This window comes from Typopeltis vanoorti, chromosome 24 (genome assembly GCF_054136105.1).
Source record: "Typopeltis vanoorti isolate ZY-2024b chromosome 24, IOZ_Tvanoo_1.0, whole genome shotgun sequence".
NCBI lineage: Eukaryota > Metazoa > Arthropoda > Arachnida > Uropygi > Thelyphonidae > Typopeltis > Typopeltis vanoorti.
Window position 1 is genome coordinate 24565252 of NC_143572.1, and position 20687 is coordinate 24585938.

A 20687-nucleotide genomic window follows, 5' to 3' on the forward strand; every position below is an offset into this window, starting at 1 on the left:
CCTGCAATTGGGTAGAAAGATTTCTCTTAGGTCATTCAGTGCATGTTATGGTAGATGCCCTCCCCCCCTCTTCAAATTTCTCCAACAGTGTAGTTTGAATCTTGAGGAGTGCCTCAAGACTCTGTTCTATAACCTATCTCTTTCTCCTAAATATAAATGGCCTATTCCCAATTACCACTAATCCCATCCACAGCTTTGCTGATGACAGCAGATCTCGTTTGTCCTACTCAATTCAACAAACCATGTAGTGCTCAGATATCCAAAGTTTTAAGATCATCTAAAACAGTCTTAAACACTGATCTCGATACCCTCCTTCAATGGGGAAGGATAACCTGGTTACCTTTCTAGTTAGCTACTAAAATGCAGCATTTCCTTTTTTATCTCTCAAAGGGATCTCAGCTTACCTACCTTCAGTAACATACAAATCACCAAACAGGATCAGAGCTCACTCCTTGAAATGACATTTACCTCAGAATAAACAGCTGACATTTACGTCCTGACACAAACGCATTGCATCAATAGCTTTCTCAGTCTCTACAAAACTAGGCATTCTTTTCTGTTCAAGATGCAACGACAATAAAAATATGAAGACCTTTGCCGCAACAGCTCTGACAACTTGAATCTCCAATCCCAGATATCACAAGCTAGAAATTTAGTTCACAATTCCATTAAATTTTAATTTTGCCATTATAAACCTAGTTATGGTGTCTGTATACATTCATCACACTCTGAAAATACTGGGATGAGTCAAGTGAAATATCATCTCATGTTTATAAACCTTATCCCCCCCCCCCATTGTTGTTGTTTGATATTAAAATAGTATAAATAAGTTAACATCTAAGAGTAAATTACTCTTTCCCTACCACACACACACATACACACAGTTACAAAAAATATTAAAATTAATAAAAGATATATACTACTGGGTATAATGTAGCTATAAGCAATTCCTTATCAAATCCTGATTTCAAAGTATATGTCAGCACTGAAATTTAAATGAATTTTAATAATTTAAAACATGATTTTTTTCATTTGCTACCAACATAAATGCCTAAGGATAGTTTTGAAGGCCTCCTTGATACATGGTTAGATATGACCAAAAGAAAATGTAAAAAAGGAGATAAAAAAAAAAATAGAAACCTAGCAAATAATATAACAATATAGAAGAAAACCAAATACAAAACGAATTACGAATTCTTGTTACTTGCATGTGTAAGTAACATGTAACAATCTCACATGATCATAATTTACTTATGTTTGTTTTTTATAGTATTATATATATATATATATATATATACTGAGCGAAAATTTTCATAAATAACATTTACATTTTGTGATAGATACGATAATCTAAATATATATATATATACACATATATTTATTCATAATTAGTAATACAATTGTACTCATCAGTATTATCACAACTGCTCTATAGTTAGCCGATAGCATAATGAAAGGAAACTTATATGTAAATAGTTAACCTCCTTACTGTAATGATGTAATCCTTAGGAAATAACATAGAGAATGTTGTGTATATTATATATTAATTTATGCTGTTTGCAGTAGCATTACTATGCCAAATACTTGTAGCATGCAGTTGCTGTATTAACAATGTTGTCCCTTGAGTTTCAGTTTGAATCTTGGTAATAGACATGTGCTTTAGTAGTGAGTTTTTAGAACAGTAGTTGAGGGGTAACTCAAATGTTAGCTAGGAAAGAAAGCCAGAAAGGTGCAATTTTAGCTACTCTCCAATGAGGAACTATTAAGTTAATAATTGAGGACAGTATAATGCATCAAGCCTTGTAATAAAAAAAAAACAAGTGAAGAATTTAACAGTTAGATATATAGGTTAGTTGAAATTTAATTTTTTCTAATTGAAATTCTGTAAAGAATATTACTTAAGTCAAATCTCCATAGAGAGAAAGAGGATTACTTAACATATAGAATTTGTATCTATTGCATATATTTATATGTTTACAGTAATTAATTTTTTATAAACTTGAGCTTCATTCCTTAGAAAGCACAACATGCAGATTTTGAAGTCATGTACCATCACAAATATGAATCTGAAACATTCTAACCAACTAAAATAAATTCAACAATCAACAACCATGGGTTCAATTTCTGTAGGTGTCTAATGCCATCTTGATATGATTCTTCCATTGCATTCTATTTTGTGCAAGATGACTCAGTTTATGTACAGAGTTTCTGTGCCATTTGACGATGTCCCCATTCTCTTTTTTGGTCTTCCTCTTTCGTTCTTTTCCTTCAATCATCCCAAACAGCAGCGTTTTTAATTTCCTCTCATCATTCATTCTACATATATGGCCAAATAAACATAGTTTCCTTTTGATTATTTTCTGGGTCAGGTTTTCTTTTGGTTGTATTTGTCTATATATTTCCTCATTGATAAGCTAGATCACTTTCTGGATCTAGCTTATTCTCAAGTTCTTTCTACAGCACTTCCTCTCGAATGCTATTATCCTTCTTTCAGATTCTCTCAGGAGTACCCAGATCCTCACATCCAGAGAGCATACTGATGAAGATACAGATTTCCATAATATGCAGTTTAGTGTGTATCTTTATAGCTCAGCTCTTCTATATTTTGTCCATGGCTTTTAAGATAGCTGTTGCTCTGGCTATTCAAATTTTTACCTCTTTTTTTTTGGATCCAAGTCATGTGTCATCCAAGATATGTGAAGTGTTCCACATTTTCCAGTTGAAATCCTTCTATAGCAACTTTGTTCAGTAACTCCAGTCTGCATATCATTGCTTTAGTTTTTTCAAAATTGATAGCTCATATCTTTTTCCTTCTGTATATAGTGTTTGCAGTGTCCATTCCAGCCCTGCTGCATCTTCTTTGATCAGGGTGATGTCATCTGCAAAGCAGAGATAGTTTATTCTAATGTCATTTATTGAAATGCCTCTGCCTTCTTCTTTAATCTTATCTAGTGTTCTTTCCAGGTATGTGATGAAGATGACCGGTGATATTAGGTCCCATTGTCTTGTGGCAAACCAATCTCCAGTCACACCTGCTATCCTGACTGTTGCTTATGCTTGGCTGTTTATATCTTTCACAACAGGTGGATCAATTTATTGTCCACACCATAGGATTCCAAGACTGCCCATGGTATATTTTGGTCATTATTATCAAAGGCTTTTTGGAAGTCCACAAAACAGTAAACATCTTTTTGTTCTTTCTTCGAGCTTTCTCTGCTATTAGTCTTAGTGCGAGTATTTGTTGCACTGTACTTCAATCTTTTCGAAATCCGACTTGCTCATCAGGAAAATGACCCTTCAGGAGTTCTCTAAGTATTTTCACATCAGCACTTTGCCAAGATGACTCATTAGTGCAATAGTTATTAAAATAAAATTATAATATTGTTATCTTTATCTCCACAACTGACTATAACTAAAAGGTTAATTATATAGATAAGGTGTGAAATTACATAAATGGTACAGTCAACTGACAGTATAACTGGCACAATCGATTTTAAAATATAACATATGGATCCCTATCTTATTACACAGATTTGTGGAATGTACAATCCAGGAAATTATAATGATGATGATGATAAAAAATGGAATATACTTACACTGCCTTCAAAGTCATATTTTGCTCTCACTTTTTCCACCTTCTTTGGAGCCTTGTCAGAAATAAAAAAATAAAACATTAACATTAATATTGACAAATCAATTTATAACATTTTTAAATAATTTACATGGAAATTCTATAATTAATAAAGAAGTAAATATTTGATAGCCTGGTTGACCAAGTGGTTAGCGTACCTGTTCTCTAATCAACAAGCACATTCCATAGCCTAGTGAGACCACTGCCCCACTTATTGAAGGCCTGAAGTGTCTTGAAAACGTTCCATGTTTAGTCTCTAGAGCAAGGGTTCCAGACTAAAAAGTTAAAAATACAAAAAATATATAAAAGTGATAAAAACAGAAAAAAAAAAAATCCTTAGCCCACCCACAGTACAAAATGTACTATAGGTTTGCAAATAACCTTTGGGTGGGAACAACATAAAAAATATAAAAATAAAAAAAAAGCCCCATTTCTGATTTTTTGACAAAAAAAAATGTACATTAAATATAGCATATGTTAATCATCTCCTGAATGCTTACCTAGGTTAATGCTGATAAAGAGATTTGAAAGTGGGGATGAACTAATATTTGACCCTATTTTAAAATCCTTTTCATTCTGATGCGTTGTTAGGGGGGAAATTTAAGATGCTATAAAGACTTCTACTCATAAAAGGCCTTTAAAGGGTCTATTATAAGGAGTTCAAAAACAGTCAGAAAAATTTTGCTATAATAAAAACTTATCAAGTAGAGCTAATTATTATTCTTCTCTACAAAGCTTTGATATGGTCATAGCCACATCTGGACTACTGTGAACAGATCTGGTTGCCTGGGTTTCTTGAAGAGCTGAGTAATCAAAATGGTGATTGGTCTACAAAATGGTCCTTGTGAAGACAGGCTAAAGGATTGTGGGATGCAAAATTTAGGTGATAGGCAGAAAACAGGGGATATGATAGAAACAAATGTTACTAACTTGTGAATTAAATGGCTTACAAACAGCTCTCAAGTTCTCTCTCTAATCCAGTAATAAACATTACAGAAGGAATAACCATCTACAGCGACTCTAAATCTGCACTTGAAGTATTAAAAAATGGAAAAACTAAACTCGCACAGGAAATTAATGAACAACTAACATTAAATTTGAAAAATAAGAACTGTATACTGCAATGGATACCAGCCCATGTAAATGTTGAAGACAATGAAAGAGCAGACTGTCTAACCAAAGAAGCAAGTCATTTACCTCAAAAATTACACCCACTATCACTAACTGATGCTAACTCTGTCACCAAAATAAGATTGGTAAAACAAACACTCAAGAAGAATGAAATCAGTGAAATTAATGAAAATAGAGAAAAAACCACAATCATCCCCAGACTAAGGATGGAACATTTTAAAGGCATGAAAATTCAGCCAGACGGTAGTAGGAGCTATGAAGCATGCAAGAACTGTCCAGGAGTTGAACTATCACCTGCCCATATCTATTCTTGTCCAGCAATTGCTGCTGCTTGACAATAACTCTAGAGAAAAACACTCTACTCCATCAAAGTTCAACAGATTGCCAAAGTAGTTCTAAGTTTCACAGTCATATCTAGAGGCTCTTCAATGAACTTGACGACAACAACAACATATATTACTAAAGGAATTGTATAGGACTGATGCAAATTTTTTAACATGATGAGAGGAGAGAGAGAGAACAAGGGATCACCTCAGAACTTCTCTACTTGGAGAGAGTGATGAATGTTGGAATGGATAATCATGAGTGCATTGTCAGTGAATGAGTACAAGATATATAGGTAAGACAAAAAAATGGAAACACTGAGCTATCAGATTGCATTATCAGTAGATGCAATGCAGCATCTACAATGTACCAAACACAGATGCAATTGATATCTAAATACAGTCTCAACATTCCTAGGTAGGTGTGTATAAAGGCAAATGGAGACTTGCTGCCATTCACTGCATGTTAGAATGGAATCCAGAGAGAGGACCTCAGTGACTTTGAAAGGAGGTATATGATTGTTGGAGCCAGGCTGGCAGATGCATCACTGACCAGAACAGCTGAAATTGCACATATTAGATGCAGAACAGTCTCTAAGGTTATATCGGCATGGCAGTCGACAGGACAAACATCACCAGCAAAATGCAATAGTAGATGAAAGCTTTTACTGCAAGAGAGGAACATTTGGACATTAGTGTGCTGTACCACAAAAAATAGGGAGCTACTGCTGAGTAATTGTGTGAAAAATTCAACGCTGTGTTGTGAGAAACCCATTTCAACAAAAACTCTGTGCCGGGAACTACACAGAGTTGAATATCACAGTCAGGTTACACAAACCTTTGATCACTCTTGTCAATGTACGTCATTGCGTCCAAAAATTCAAAGGCAGTGGACTACACAAAAGCAGAGGGATGTGATATGGCCTGATGAATCCACATTCACACTTTTTGCTGCAAACAGATGAATACATGTGTGGGATCAGCCAAAGGAAGCTTACCAGCCAGAGTGATTGTTCCCGAATGTGAAAAGTTTTAGTGGATCTGTAATGGTCTGGGGTGCATTCTCATTGCATGATTTGGGTCCACATGCTGTATTGGAAGGCAAAGTGGATGCTGCATGTTATCTTTCAATCATAATAAGTGATCATCTTCATCTGACACACTTTTCTCCTACACAGCTAGCCATGAATAATGCTCCTATTCTTCGAGCAAATGTAATCACCCAGTGATTTGCAGAACATGATGGTGAGGTGTCCTGTCTGCCATTGCCATCCCAATCGCCAGACTTAAATCCTATAGAACATTTATTGGAAATTTTGGAGTGAACTCTCAGGCAATGTTTCCCACCTCCAAAGAACAAAGGCAAATTGATCCAGTTTCTGTCAGACAAATAGTGTAAAATTCCTCCTGTTGAGTTCCTAGCACTGATAGAGTCTCTCCCCCTCAAAGAATACAAGCTGTACTAGACACCCACGGCAAACCAACATCATATTAATCGAAAGGCATTACTGCTTCCATTTTTTTTGTTCATTACCTGTAGGTACCATATAAATGTAGGTCTTCTATCAAAAGAATTTTGACTACATGGAAATGTTGCTGCATAATAATAATAAACACCATTTATATCTCAACAATTTTAATTAAATTGAATAGTATTTATCTTGATAATCAACAAAAGAAAGAAATTTATAAAAGTGTGTTAGTAAATTCAGGTATTTGTATTCCAAACAAAATAAGTGTGAACACTCGAACGAACAGGCCTATATTAGTGAGGATATATCAGATTGTTTTCAAAAATAACTGTTTTTGAGTCTCAGCACTTTCACTCTGTCTCTCTCTCTCTGTTGCTTTCTTTTTTTTTTTCTCTCTATCAAAAGTTGTCTAAAGATGCCATCATACACTGAGTGGCAAAACAGGCAGATGTGACATCTTCATTATGAACTTGATTATGATCTCTTCATCTTATTAAAGATATAATCCTTAATAAGAACAAAGAGGTCAAATCTACCACTTTTGCTGTCTTTGTGTCTGATACTATCTATATAAATAGGTGTATTCCTAGTATTTCATTTATTCATATTTAGTCCTCATGTTATTCCTTTTAAAACAAGATTATCTTAAAAAAAATTTTTTTTTTAATTATGTAAACCAGAATATTAAATTCCCTTGTATTTATTAACATACTAGAAATAAATACTTGCAACTAATAAGTTCTGGAAGGAATGTTACCAGTATACTACACCTAGCTTTTAGAAATTTATTAGATGCATGGTTAAAATCTTAGTACTTAGTTTAACTGACAATGTCATTTATTGACATTAAACTTGAAGTAGCTGAAATTAAAATACTGACATTAGATCAAAAGCCCTGATCGGATCTCCTTATTCCTTTAAAGAATTATGTGGAGGTGCCCTCTCAATTATACAGCTTTGACCCTTAATAATGCAAACCGATACCTCGGGCAAGTTTTTTTTTTTTTTTTTTGGCTAGTAGATTTGAGCCTGAATTTCTGGAGCCCTGGACATGGGCACGAAATGCATACTAACAGGTTTCCTCAAATTCCCCAAAAATGGAAGAGTAAAATGAAAGAAACTACCAAGAAAACCTAGAAAGAAATGAATAAAAAACATAAAGCATATAAGTGGTCTGAACTCTTACAGAAATTTAAATAACTTGGCTGCCAATAGATTGATTGAAAAGGTATTGTTCATGGTAGCTTAAATCCCCCTTATGCCAATGAGGGAGAAGATGATGATGATGATATGATTCAATAAATCAATATCTCAACCACACTGAAGCCTTAATTCAATCAGCTGTATGATACCATATCCAAGTGAATAAAAGTCCATCCTTACTACTACTAGAGTGTATTCAGTCCCTTGCAACTGCCAGCTATTCTATTCTGGACAAATGGGTTAATATGTTTCTATATGCATTTATGAACATCAATCCTACACTGTCTCCAAGAAACACGAGAAATTTAGTGTGACAGAACATGGGATTACTCATATGAGCCACAGGATGCTTTGGAATGGTAACAAAATTAGCATAAATGTTCCCATAAATACAAGCATCTCTTTAAAAAAAGTGCCAAGATCCTTTTACATCAACCTAATACCAACCTTAACTTCCCATGACAAAAATCTGTGAAATTGTTACCAAGAACTATATGGCTTAAATATTATATATTATTATTATTTTATAATATCTTCATGCAGTCCCAAGACTCATCATGGCAGATCCCCCCACACTAACACTTATACACACAAAACCTATCATAATTCTCCTTAAACTCATTCAGTCAGGGCACTTACAACTAATTCTGGCAATTCATTCCACTTGTTCACCACTCTCCATGCAAAAAATCTAGTCTGCACACCCTTACTAACCACACTGTTACGTAACTTCCATGGATGATCCCTAGTTCTCTGACTATTTATCATATATTGAAAAAATTTCTTTCATCAATTTTATAAAACTCCTTTAATATCATAAAAGCTTCTATCATGTTCTCTCTTTTCTGCCAATCCACCAAACTTGGCAACTCATACACCTTCAACTTATCTTTATAAGGATATACATGTATATATTTCTTATTTATCATTCTCAAATAATTTTCATCACTCACACACCCACATTCATTTGATCCTAATAGTATCATTTTTTTAACCTAGCTGTCATGAGACAGCTAGGTTAAAAGGAAAGATTCTATTCTCCATGTACCTTCACTGCTGTAATACCCTGAAGATGGTTCATGATATGCGTACTAAAATATCTGTAATTTAACCAGTCTTAGTTAAATAAATATCCAACTGTTTTATCTATTTTCTAATTATAAAATATGAGCAAATTGCTCAGACATGATCTCCCTTTAGTAAACCCATGCTGTTTACTGCCAAGTATAGCTTGTCTGACAACCCATTTCTGTATGTGAGTTCGCTAAAACATTCCCCACCACTCCAGAGATACTGACAAGTCTCTGGAGTGGTGGGGAATGTTTTACAAACAATTTTTGTAACGTCCTTATACAATGGAACTATCATACATTCTTTTCCATTTCTGTGGGTTCTTTCCTGAGCTGAAATTTTATCTAAACATGTCAAGAGCCTAACCAGTTCAGAAGAACATTCTTTTAGCACATATGCTGTGCTGATATCCCACCTATCAATACAAAATTCTTATTGATGTAATGCAACAGCTCTGTGCTCCTCCTTTTCATGCATGTTAATCTTTTTATCCAATGGGTAATCATATTTGTTGCTTACACAAGGATACCTTCTGCATTCAATAAGGTTATTCTTCCACATGAATTCTTTAAACAACAAATTACACAATAACCACAGTAATTAATTTTAATGGAAGTATTTCATACTGAAAATAACTACAAAATATCTGTACTTTCATATACAGATATTTCAGTACAGCTATTTCGTAGTTATTTTCAGTATGAAATACTTTCATTAAAGTTAATTACTGTGGTTATTGTGTGATTTGTTGTTTATAGTTATGCCACAGGTACCTTTAAAGATTAGGCATGCATTCTTTCATTCTTTTACTTGCAGCATAACAATAATATTCTTTTGGATTACCTTTAGCCTGCATAGCTAATTTCTTTTCATACTCCAACTTAGCTTTCCATACAACATTACTAATATGAATATAAATTAAATTACACTTTAATAAATATTTCCGATATTTCAGTGTCACGTTGCCATCTTCAAAAGGAACTTACAAAAAAAAGGCATGTGCACGTAGGCAATACAACACAGTAACTGAGAATGAAGAGATGAAGCTATTGTTCTCCTAAAAGTCCTGATGGTGCCCTCTAGCGGGCTAAGTAGGTGTTCTTGGCCATTGGGCTGAAGGTCTGCTGATGTAAGCCTCCCAAATTTGGGGCAGTTGCATACAACCAAATTTGTTGAGGTTTGGAGAGTTTCTTAGGGCTGAGGCTGATTCCATAAATAGTCTTTTGAATTTGTATTTGCTACGATGTATTACTGTAGCTTTCTTCCACCGTATTCTGTGGCATGTATCCAGAGCATGGTCTGCAAGACCAGAATGGCGGTACTTGTGAAAAACGGATGCAGTCCTTGTGTTCAGAAATTCTGATATTTGCTGTCCTGCCTGTTTGGTCAAAGTAAGACAGTTTACAGCTGCAAGGGGTATACACCAGGTAATATTTCCAAAATTTGGCAACGTGACGTTGCCGAAATATCGGAAATATTTATTAAAGTGTAACTTAATTTATATTCGTATCTACGTTGTTCAATTCCTTAAGTGATTTAGTAATGCATAACCAACGTATAAGTCTGTCTATGAGAATTTCCATTCAACACGCTTAGCTTTTCGGGCCAGAGTTCTATATATTTCATAACTCCTCTCCTCCTAATTTTCACAATATTCCTTCCACATCATCTTATTCTTCTTCTTATGGATCCCTTGATTAATACTGTTACATAACTTTTCATGTCGATTTCATTCCCACCCTAATTATTCTGTGAACTCTAGGGACACATTTGGATTCTACATTCTCATTACATATCTTTTCAAAGATTCACAAGCACCGCTGATATCCCTCCCATTCAGTAACTGATACCACAGGGCCAAACATGGTATTCTTTTGAGCTTGTTGTAATCCTTATACTTAGCTACTTCCCAGGTCAATATGGAATAATAACTGTCACCAACTGTGCTTAAGAAAGTTGTCTCACAACAGTTCAGTAAATTCTTTCATTCTTATGAGTTTTCTCCACTACACAATCAATGTTCAAATAATTTAAGTCACCAATAAGGATTCCTCATTTAGTATCAATCATGGTAATTGGTGATAAATTCATAGTCCCCAGTAAATGTACAGCCAGGTCTGTAGCAACACCCTATCATATATCTCATCCTGTTAGCTTCACTTCTCAACAAATGACCTCAGACTTGCTTCTACATGGAACATTTTTACTGTTATTGCTTTCAAGAGTTTCTACCCTGAGTAGATGCAAATTATCTGATATCATTAGTAGTATGTTATACTATTTACACTTGATTTCAGTTACTACATCTGAACTCTGAGAGCCAGGTTTCACTGAAGCCAACAACCTCAGGCCACAACATATTCACCAAACAAAAAAACTCAGCCCCCTTTGTTCTTGATGCTCCTGGCTTTTTCATATGCTTATATCTGCAGTCTTCTTGGCCTAATTTGACAACTTTCTCTTTTTCCATCACACTCAAAATGTACAAACTCATCCACTCCTTCAGCAGATTCATAATCATGCTCAATGACATTCATATCATTATCACATCTGCATATGTTACCTCAACTTACACAGTCTCACCATTCCTCCCATGATGATTTAGATTTCTTTACTCTCTGAATTAAGTCTTGCCCCAATACGAGGGTTGTCTGCAAAGTTCTCGGCCTAACAATGAAAAATTTATAATTTCAAAATTATTTTTATTTTTCAACATAATCTCCCTTAAGACTAATACATTTATTCCAGTGATGCTCCAGACCCATTATCTTACTGAGAACCACCTGTAGTGGTTCTCAGTAAGATTTGCAAAATATCCCTCTAAAGTTGAAATCACCTCTTGATTCGAAGTAAAATGCTGATCAGTGAGGAAGAGTTTTAGTTTTGGAAAGACATAGAAGTCAGATGGAGCCAAATATGGGGAATAGGGTGAATGTTCCAACAATTCATAGTGCAGATCCCTTAATTTTCCCATTGTCAAAACATCTTTGTGGGCAGGTGCATTGTCCTGACGAAAAATTATTTTTTTCTTCTACAAACCAGGTCTTTTCTCATGAATTTTTTCGTCTAGTCTGGTTAAAAGATCAGAATAATATTCCCCGGTTATTGTTTTACCCTTTTCAAGATAATTAATAAACAAAATGCCTTTAGCATCCCAAAACACCGATGCCATGACCTTTCCTGCTAATGGAACTGACTTTGTCTTCTTTGGCACTGAACAACCAGCTTCTGTCCACTGTTTTGACTGCTATTTGGATTCTGGTGTGTAATGGTGAAAATTCAAGTCTCGTCCATAGTAATAAATCTATACTCAAAATCAGTTTTATTCTTGTTAAAATGCACCAAGCACTGTTCAGAGATTTTCATGCAAGTGCATTTTTTAATCTGCTGTGAGCAAGCATGGCACCCATCTTGCACAAAGCTTTTTCATTTGCAATTTTTCATGCAAAATATATCCTATACATTCGTTTGAAATGCCTATAGTCTCAGCAATTTCATGCACTTTGACTCGCTGGTCATCCAATACCATATCGTGCACTTGATCAATGATTTCTGGTGTTGTTACACTTTTTTTTGGACATCCTTCACGTAGATCATCTTTAAGGCTGGTAGAGCCACGTTTAAACTCGGCAGTCCATTTCTTAATTGTCAAAAACGAAGGAGAAGAGTGCCCATAAACTTTTATGAACTTCGAATGAATTTCTTTTGCTGTTAAACCTTCTTTTACAATGATTTTTTATAACCACACGATACTCAATTTTATCCATTTCAAGGGATATAAAAACACTTTTGCTTCAGACAGCTGTATGAAACAAACACAAACTACTTGATAGAATGATTTGCAATTTCACATGAATGCTTATGACAGATATACCAATTTAAAAAAAAAAAATCTTGCCGATAATATTGCCATCTATGGCTGAGCCGAGAACTTTTCAGACCACCCTCATAAATAATTTCTCCATGTTCCTCTATATAAGTCTTTTCTAACATCAGAGTCACTCCACACATGCAAAAAAAATTAATACCCTTTTAATTTCTTCTAAACAGCCTATCCAACAAATCATTTGCTATCATAGCCCTAATTCTTAACTCAGTACTATCAAATGTCTCAGTAAGGGTCTAACAATTTTCACTCACTTGTTCATTTTTCTTACTTCTTTCAATAATTCCTTCATATCTATCCTCTTTTAAATCATTTGTTCCATTATCTATACCATATCTTTTTCTTTCTTTTTTTTTTTTCTGTTTCTTAATTGTATTCATCACATCCCTAATTTTCACTCCCAAAATTCTCAAAGTAATAACTCCATCATCAAGTGCATTCGCCAATGTTAATGAATGAATTACTATGCCATGTTATGTCTTTATTCTTACATTCCAAATAACTTACCTTATTATTATTCACTGACCTGTTATTAACTTCTGCACTTTGCTATCTTTAATTGTTCTGCTTTTTTTTTTAAATCCTGTCTGAATTTTTTAAATATTTCTCAAATTTTTCTAACTTCCAGTCAATTATCTAATAATTTGTTTTAATCTGGAAATTTCAAATGTCAAATTATCTTTATTTGCATTGTCAATATTGGTGTTCATGGTTTCCAGATTTAAAGAACAGAATGTTTATGTATAGCATAAATATTCTGCTCTAGAATTAAATTTTCCTAAAGATTTGTTTAATAATCAGATTTTGGCTTATAAATGTAGCATTTCTTTCTTGATTTTTATTGTACATATAAAATTATATGTAAAACAGTAAAAAACTTCATGCTGAACTCTTTTTTTTTTTTAATATAAACCTGAGATAAATCAACAAACACGTGGGAAATTTAAAAAAAAAAAAAAATTCTAACTAGAACAGTAAATTTCATTTACTGAAATTCAAATGTAACAAAAATAGACCTGAGATACTTACTGGCTTGATTAATGGTGTCGTATCAAGATAATGTAATTTATAAAAGTTGAGAAGGGATGGTATGTCAGGAAACATCTGATCACCAATCCTGAACCTTGTCTGGTCACCTTGCTGTATTCTGTTGACGATATAATGACTCACTTTGTTATCTTCCCTGGAAAATTTAAATATACTTGAGATTTTTTTTTTCTGAAAAACTACAGTGTACTCCTAGTTGAAAAACGAGTTCAAGTAGAATATTTTGTTTACAACAAAAAAGATACTACTTTTCTCAGAATGAATACTAGTTAGAAAAGTGTAAGGCTTCTGTGGTTATAAAATTCATAATTAAAGAAATATGCTTTCTTTAGCTATGCAGTACATTTTATTAACTCTACTAGTTTCATTATGCTCTATGGTGTGCTTCATCGGAAATGGGAATACAAAAAAAAAAAAAAAAAAACACTTAAAGGATGTTAAATAATGGAACAAAACTATATCATACAAAAACTGTAAAAAAACATCAAAAGTAAAACTAATGGTAAAATAACACAACAGACTTCACATATCGCATCACATGCAAAGATTCATCATTAAGCTGGTTGATGTGTGTTTATCACATTTTAACTCTGTAATGTCATCTTATAAAAGAGGACTGCAAGTAAGCATAAGAAAATTTTTTTTAGTTGGATTGTCTTGGTAAATGAATCATTTCTTCCTTAAATTAAAAAATGTTACTGTTATATGCGATGCATGACATTTTGTTTTGTTGCCAAATAATATCATTCATTCACCCACTGTGAAAAGCCAGACCTGATTTGTATGATTTTTTTTTTCAAATTAAGTGGATATTGAATCCAACATTATTTCATAGCCGAATATAGAAACTACAAGAGTTTCATAGCCGAATATAGAAACTACAAGAGTTTCATGCCGAATATAGAGACTATAAAAGTTTTGGCAGATACAAGTGTATGCCAGCCTTTCATGACAGGGCAACTCGTAGTAAAGCTGGAACAAGCTCCGATCACTGTCCTTAGTATTTTCCCATAATGTAAAACACATCTCCTAGGAGATGTATGATGTTATACATTATGGGGGGAGGTCACTACCCAGACAGGTTTCGACCTTTTTTTGAGATCTCGTCAGTGGGAGCTAGACCAAGAATACTCAGGATGAAGTGATGCAGAACTTGTACTTTACGATACGAGTTGCTAAAAAAGGTGTCACATTAGAAAAGGCACCAAAAATTACTGAAAAAGAGAGTCAAAAGGCTTCACTTCGCCAATGCAAAATTATTCAAATTAAGTGGATATCTCCTATCCACTTAAGTGCAAAACCTATTCAACAATCCAAACAACTGAAGTGAGAGGTGAATTCAATCAGCTATTCTTTAGGGCCTGTTTAAATGAAGAAAATGTTATCCACACATTGAGCCATATTTCTGTTTTTTTTTTGTTTGTTTGTTTTTTAATATGATAACTGTCTAAGGCCTATCTTTAGAAGGATTACATATAAATATGGATATTCTTTCTGTTCAGAGCATTTATTGCCATTCTAGAATACTGTATGAGATCTTGATATAAAATATCAAGAAAAAATTTATAAAAAATTACTACATATATTTTACTTATTTTCTTATATACCTATACAATAAATTTAAGTTTTATAACTGTGTTACATACTTAATGTGTTGTTCTTATTCCAAAAACATCATCGCACTATGAAATAGCAATATCAGTCTTTTTTTTTTTTTAGTTTTCTTTTCATATCCCTTTAATTTTCAATTTTTCCTGCTAGAAAAAAATGAGTATACTGGCACCTTTTTTTTTTAATACAAAAAAAAAAAAAAAAAAACTGGGTATTTATATCTAAAACATCTGTATAGTTTCCTTTACCATGTCCTCGTTACTGTTAGTATTCCTAAGTGCTAAAGCCTTCGTAATACTACTGGGAGGCAGTGTCTGAATGCACACAGAATCTGCTGAATCACTGAGTAGTCTCTTCAAACTCTTCCTCTATAATGTCTGCTTTTAGGGATGTTTTCAGAACCTAATGCAAACTTGAAACCTTTGGAAAGGATTCTGTATTTGGTTTGAGTAAGAATGTGCAAGGAGAAATTAACTTTTCGTATGGCATCTTTGGCAACGTTCTCTATCAATAACTCTTCATTCCTCCTCAAGTCTAGGACAAGAAGAAAGCAACTGACTTTTCATTTGAATAACTGTTATAATCCTTAAGAAATACTGGTAGAATTGAAAGGTCAAAGAATAGAATAAAAGTATGAACCAAAGATAGTTAACAAAATTATTGATAGCCCTTCTGACAGTTCCTTCAAATAAACAGGATTTCAAAAATGCAGTTACATTACCTTACATCAAGAATGTTATGGAAAAAGTTGCAACGTTGCTTCATGATTACAACATTAATATGGTTTTTTGGCAATGTATAAGATTTTGAAGTTCTTACATCCATCAAAATCTCCACATCCTCCCATAAAAATCCAGGAGTATACAAAATTCATTGCTGTTGTGGTATTTGCTATGTAGGCAGATGGGATGATAAGATCTGGAGAAATATGCATGTCTGAACATGTAAAAGATATTGAGAATAAAAAAAAGCACAGATCAAGATTAGCCTTCCATACAACAAATACAGGCCACCAAGTAGTTTTGCAAGAAACAGAAATGCCATATTGATGCCTGTTTTATAAGAAAATTTAAATTACATTTTTCTAACTTTAACTTTTTTAAATTTAAAGAAGGCTTAGAAATGTCTATATCCTCACACACAATATAATAAAACCAAGGTTTAATTCTATGCCAAGTCTGGTCTGCATTCATCAAAAATCTAACAACAAAAGCAGCGGATACAACGTCTTATGCGACAGAACATGACCACAACAACTAGCATTATTCTAATACATATTAATTAATACAATGGGCTTTTTTGGTCGCTTTGTTTATGCGTACTAATTGTTTTGAAGCTCTAATAGTATCTACTGAGTGTAATTTATTTTTTTAGTCTTTTTGTACAAGTCTTGTATCCCTAATGATGTAAGTCTGATGACTTATGAAAACTTGTCAAGCTATGTAGTTTATTTTAATAAATGTTTTATGTTTAGAAACATAGTCTTAATAGTATAAATTAAATGAAGTATTCAATAGTTATGGGATTCCTGTTTCTTCAGCTCAAGAAGAAATTACTCATATCTTCCATATGTCAAAGCAGAATATGTTTATAGACTTCTCAATCTCCTCAACATTCAAATAACATTTTGTCCTCTCCAGAAAAGCTCTATTTTTCTTTCTTCGTTTAAAGACATGATTTCTCCCATTAAACTTTCCAGGCATCTACCAGATTCCTTGCTACTGTGACCTACCTTATTTTGGACAACCTGGAAGATCTGCCTCTGTTGTCATGAGGAACGTAAAATGTACATCAAGTATCATGAACCTGAACAATTTGATTTTGCAGACTATGCCATCTGTGTTAAACACGTGGCTTTCTCTGGAAAAACAAAAAAATTCTGCATAAGAGTAGATTCTTTATGGAACAGAAACTATGCAGCATTATTACATTTTTCTAACTTTAACAGGTCTGATCTGATGCCTGTGTTTATCTCACCCATGGGAAATGGTACTTCTTTGGTCAATTATTCTTTCCTAAGTTGTTGTTGTTTTTTTCCATCTAAAAACTTGACTGCTTGTTGTCGCAGTGCTCTATTAAATTTTTGATCTTAAATCGTATGATATGTTGTTCCTTTTTTTTTTTTTCTACTGTTGATACATGTGGTACATAAAAAAAATTCTGATATGTAAGTTATCCATCTTTTATTCTGTGTATTATGTCCACTTGTTTCTATTTAAAAAAAAGATGGAATACAAACTTGGAATGATACGAAAGAACATTTTTCTAGAGAGATCATCATGGTTTGTTAAGGGAAGGTGTTGTTTCTGTAACCTGGCCACTTTTTCACAATAGTAAAACAAGTACACTGGACAGGGAGATAATTCTATGGTAATTTTTTTCAATTTTGCAAAGATTGCTGCACAACACTGTTAAAATTTGAGCAGGCTGGAATTGATAGCTTTCCTGTCCAATGCACTTATTTGGATTGGTTAGTCAGTAAAAGCTAATTAATTATTGGTGGGGTGTGTGCATTGTCTTAAACAGAGAATGCATCAAGTGGTGTAAAACATGGTTTTGTTTTTGGACTTCCATTGTTTAATCCAAGTATCGATGACTCTTCAAGGATTGAGAGGAGTGTTTGCAATGATGCTAAGTTGGGAAGCACAATATCCAGGAAGCTCTTATATGGTGGTGTTACAAGAGGATTTGATTAGGTTGGTACTTTGGGAAGATAATGGGATTTCAGTTCATTGTTGCCAATCATAAAATCATGCACTTTGGTGATAGAAGACTGAATGAGACTGAATGACTGTACCTCTAAGATTGGTATATGACCTCAGAGTGTTAGTTGTTAGGAAGCTGAACTTCAAGGGACATATAGCAAAGGTTACTAAAAAAACTACCACCATAATGAGAAGGACACTGATACATCAAGATAAGTAATAGTTCTAATGTATACAGTATTAATTCACACTACATCTGTGCACAAATCCTGGCCACCTTGATAGTTGTGTGATAAGGAAATAAGAGAAAATGCATAGACATGGGACACTCAGGACTCTGACATTGAGTACAGGATAGATTAAGAAACTATGCCTCTGCAGAGTTTGCAGATTGTAGAAGATATATGTAAATTAAAATTAACATAATGAAACACTTACGTTAGAATTTTAATTGCATAAAATTTTCACTTGAGTATCAAGGGTATTGTCCTCTATATGAATTCAAAATTAAACATTACTCAGCAGTGGGAGTGTGTCAGCCATACATGAATAGAGTAGTAAGATCCAAATTTCATAAGGGTGCATAAGAGTCAAAGTTGTATAACTGAGAGGAGGAGACCTCCACATAGCCTTTTAACATGGGCATTGCCAACCACGCAATATCGCGTGATGCGAGTTCTCACCTGTCGGTCGATCACGTGTTATCGCGTGGACGTCGCTATCGAGTTTCTAAGCGGGATAGTATAGCGGCCACAGCAAAACGGCACATAATATTTATATTGGCCACTAGGGAAGGGATCGACTTTTGTGGAGTGGGGATGGCCGCCAGCCATTGTCTATTGTTTATGTTAGCCAGTGCGCACAGTGGCAGCGTTCGGACAAGGCGACGACGAGACGATTTTGTTTAGTTATTCGTTGATTTAGCGTGCTTGAAGTTTGGTTTTTATTTATTTTGAGTATTGTTTTTGTTTTTTTTTTAGTAAGTTCCCTATAAATGTTGATTTTTGATAATTATTTTTTTCTGTTTGTACGTTATTTTTAAAAATTCTATGTGATTATAAAAGACTGATAATTAAAGATATAATTATTATATTTAAATGTTTTTTATTTGTAAAATATATAACTTATTTGACCGAATTACATATCACGTGATATCGCGTGATAATTTGGCCACCACACGAAATTCCAATTTTCAGCTTGGCAATGAACGTGTTAAGGAATGTGGAAAAGCAAATGAAACTGTACAATCTTCACCTTCTCATAGTACACCCTGTTAGGTATCTACCTGGATACTGAACGAACAAGGATGGGCTGGCAATTTGGGATATAGTCAAACAAATTGTGTTCTTACTGGCTTAAAAAACAATGTAAAATGATGGTACAACATGACAGAATTTCATGCCGGTTGGGGTGTCGCCTGGTTAAACAAGAATTCTATTATATTTGCCAGGGAACCAGGGCAAACAGCAAAAAGTCAGCTACTGAAACAAATCCCGAAACACATCCCAACTCAACATCACCAGAGTTCAAGATCGGTACTATCAGCATAAGAAGCCTGAATGACAAAGAAATGGAACTAGCAGAAGAATAACATAAGTACTAGATCAACATAATAGGGGTGAGTGGAAAACAAAGACAAAACTGGTGAGATCTTTCTAAGCAATAAATACAATATGTTATATTCAGGCAATAACAATCAGGAAAAAGGAGTAGAAGATATAGTATTCAACACTAAATACAAGGCTAATCTTCTTGAATAACAGACAATATCAAGTAGAGTGATGTGGCAAATATCACAATGGGGGAACTGGACAATGATACTTATTTGTGCCTATGGTCCCACAAAAGGTTCTACTAAGGTAAAAGTGGAGGAATTTTTTGAGGCTTTAGAAAAAACAACTGACACAATGAAAAAGAAAAAGTTGGTCCATGTTGGGGATCTAAATAGCAGAGTAGGAAATGATTGTCAGACATACAAAATATTTGTAAAAATTTTTGGAAAATTTGGAGAAAAGAGCAAAGCTAATAATAATGACAAATACACACACGGACAAAGAAATTAGCGCACCTCAAAGAAAACATGGTACAACGGCAAAACTAAGCAAATAGCTAGAGTGTGGGGTGGTATGCAAATGATCCAAGTTTGGTGCGATTGCCCACACACCCTGCGATGGCACTGCAAGCACGAACCAGCAGCCTTATAAAGCCGGCGTGTAGTTGATAGCCGATTAAAGCGAAAAGCACCATCCGATGCAAGCTAGAGTACAGAGTGACAATAATGCCGGGTAGACGCCAGAGACATTGATTTAAGCAACTTACGGACTTTGACAGAGTCATGATCATCGGCCTGAAAACCGGAGGGTGGTCGGCACGCTGTATAGGTGTGCACATGAACCGTTCTGACCATACCATCCGACAATGTTGGGTGCTGTGGACACGTTCTGGCACTGCCACACGGCAGAGCGGCACCGACCGGATCAGGAGGACCAACCCTAGAGAGGATCGATGGATCGTGCAGCAGGAACGGAGGGATCCCACGGTGATCCAGTCCACTATAAAGGCAGATGTAGAGGATCCTGTGTGCCCACGAACCATTTCCCGATGCCT

At 34.3% G+C, this 20687-nt stretch overlaps 1 protein-coding gene across 1 annotated transcript in view; it reads right to left on the bottom strand.

The window, feature by feature from the left end:
• The window catches only part of LOC150093026 (adapter molecule Crk-like), a 107599-nt gene that overhangs the window by 36846 nt on the left and 50066 nt on the right, over positions 1 to 20687 (bottom strand). Inside the window, exons 3-4 of the mRNA XM_090413820.1 lie at positions 13747 to 13900; positions 3597 to 3647 (exon numbers count right to left, since the gene is read on the bottom strand). Of these exons, the coding sequence (XP_090269946.1) occupies positions 3597 to 3647; positions 13747 to 13900 (205 nt within the window). The remainder of the gene's footprint in view (positions 1 to 3596; positions 3648 to 13746; positions 13901 to 20687) is intronic.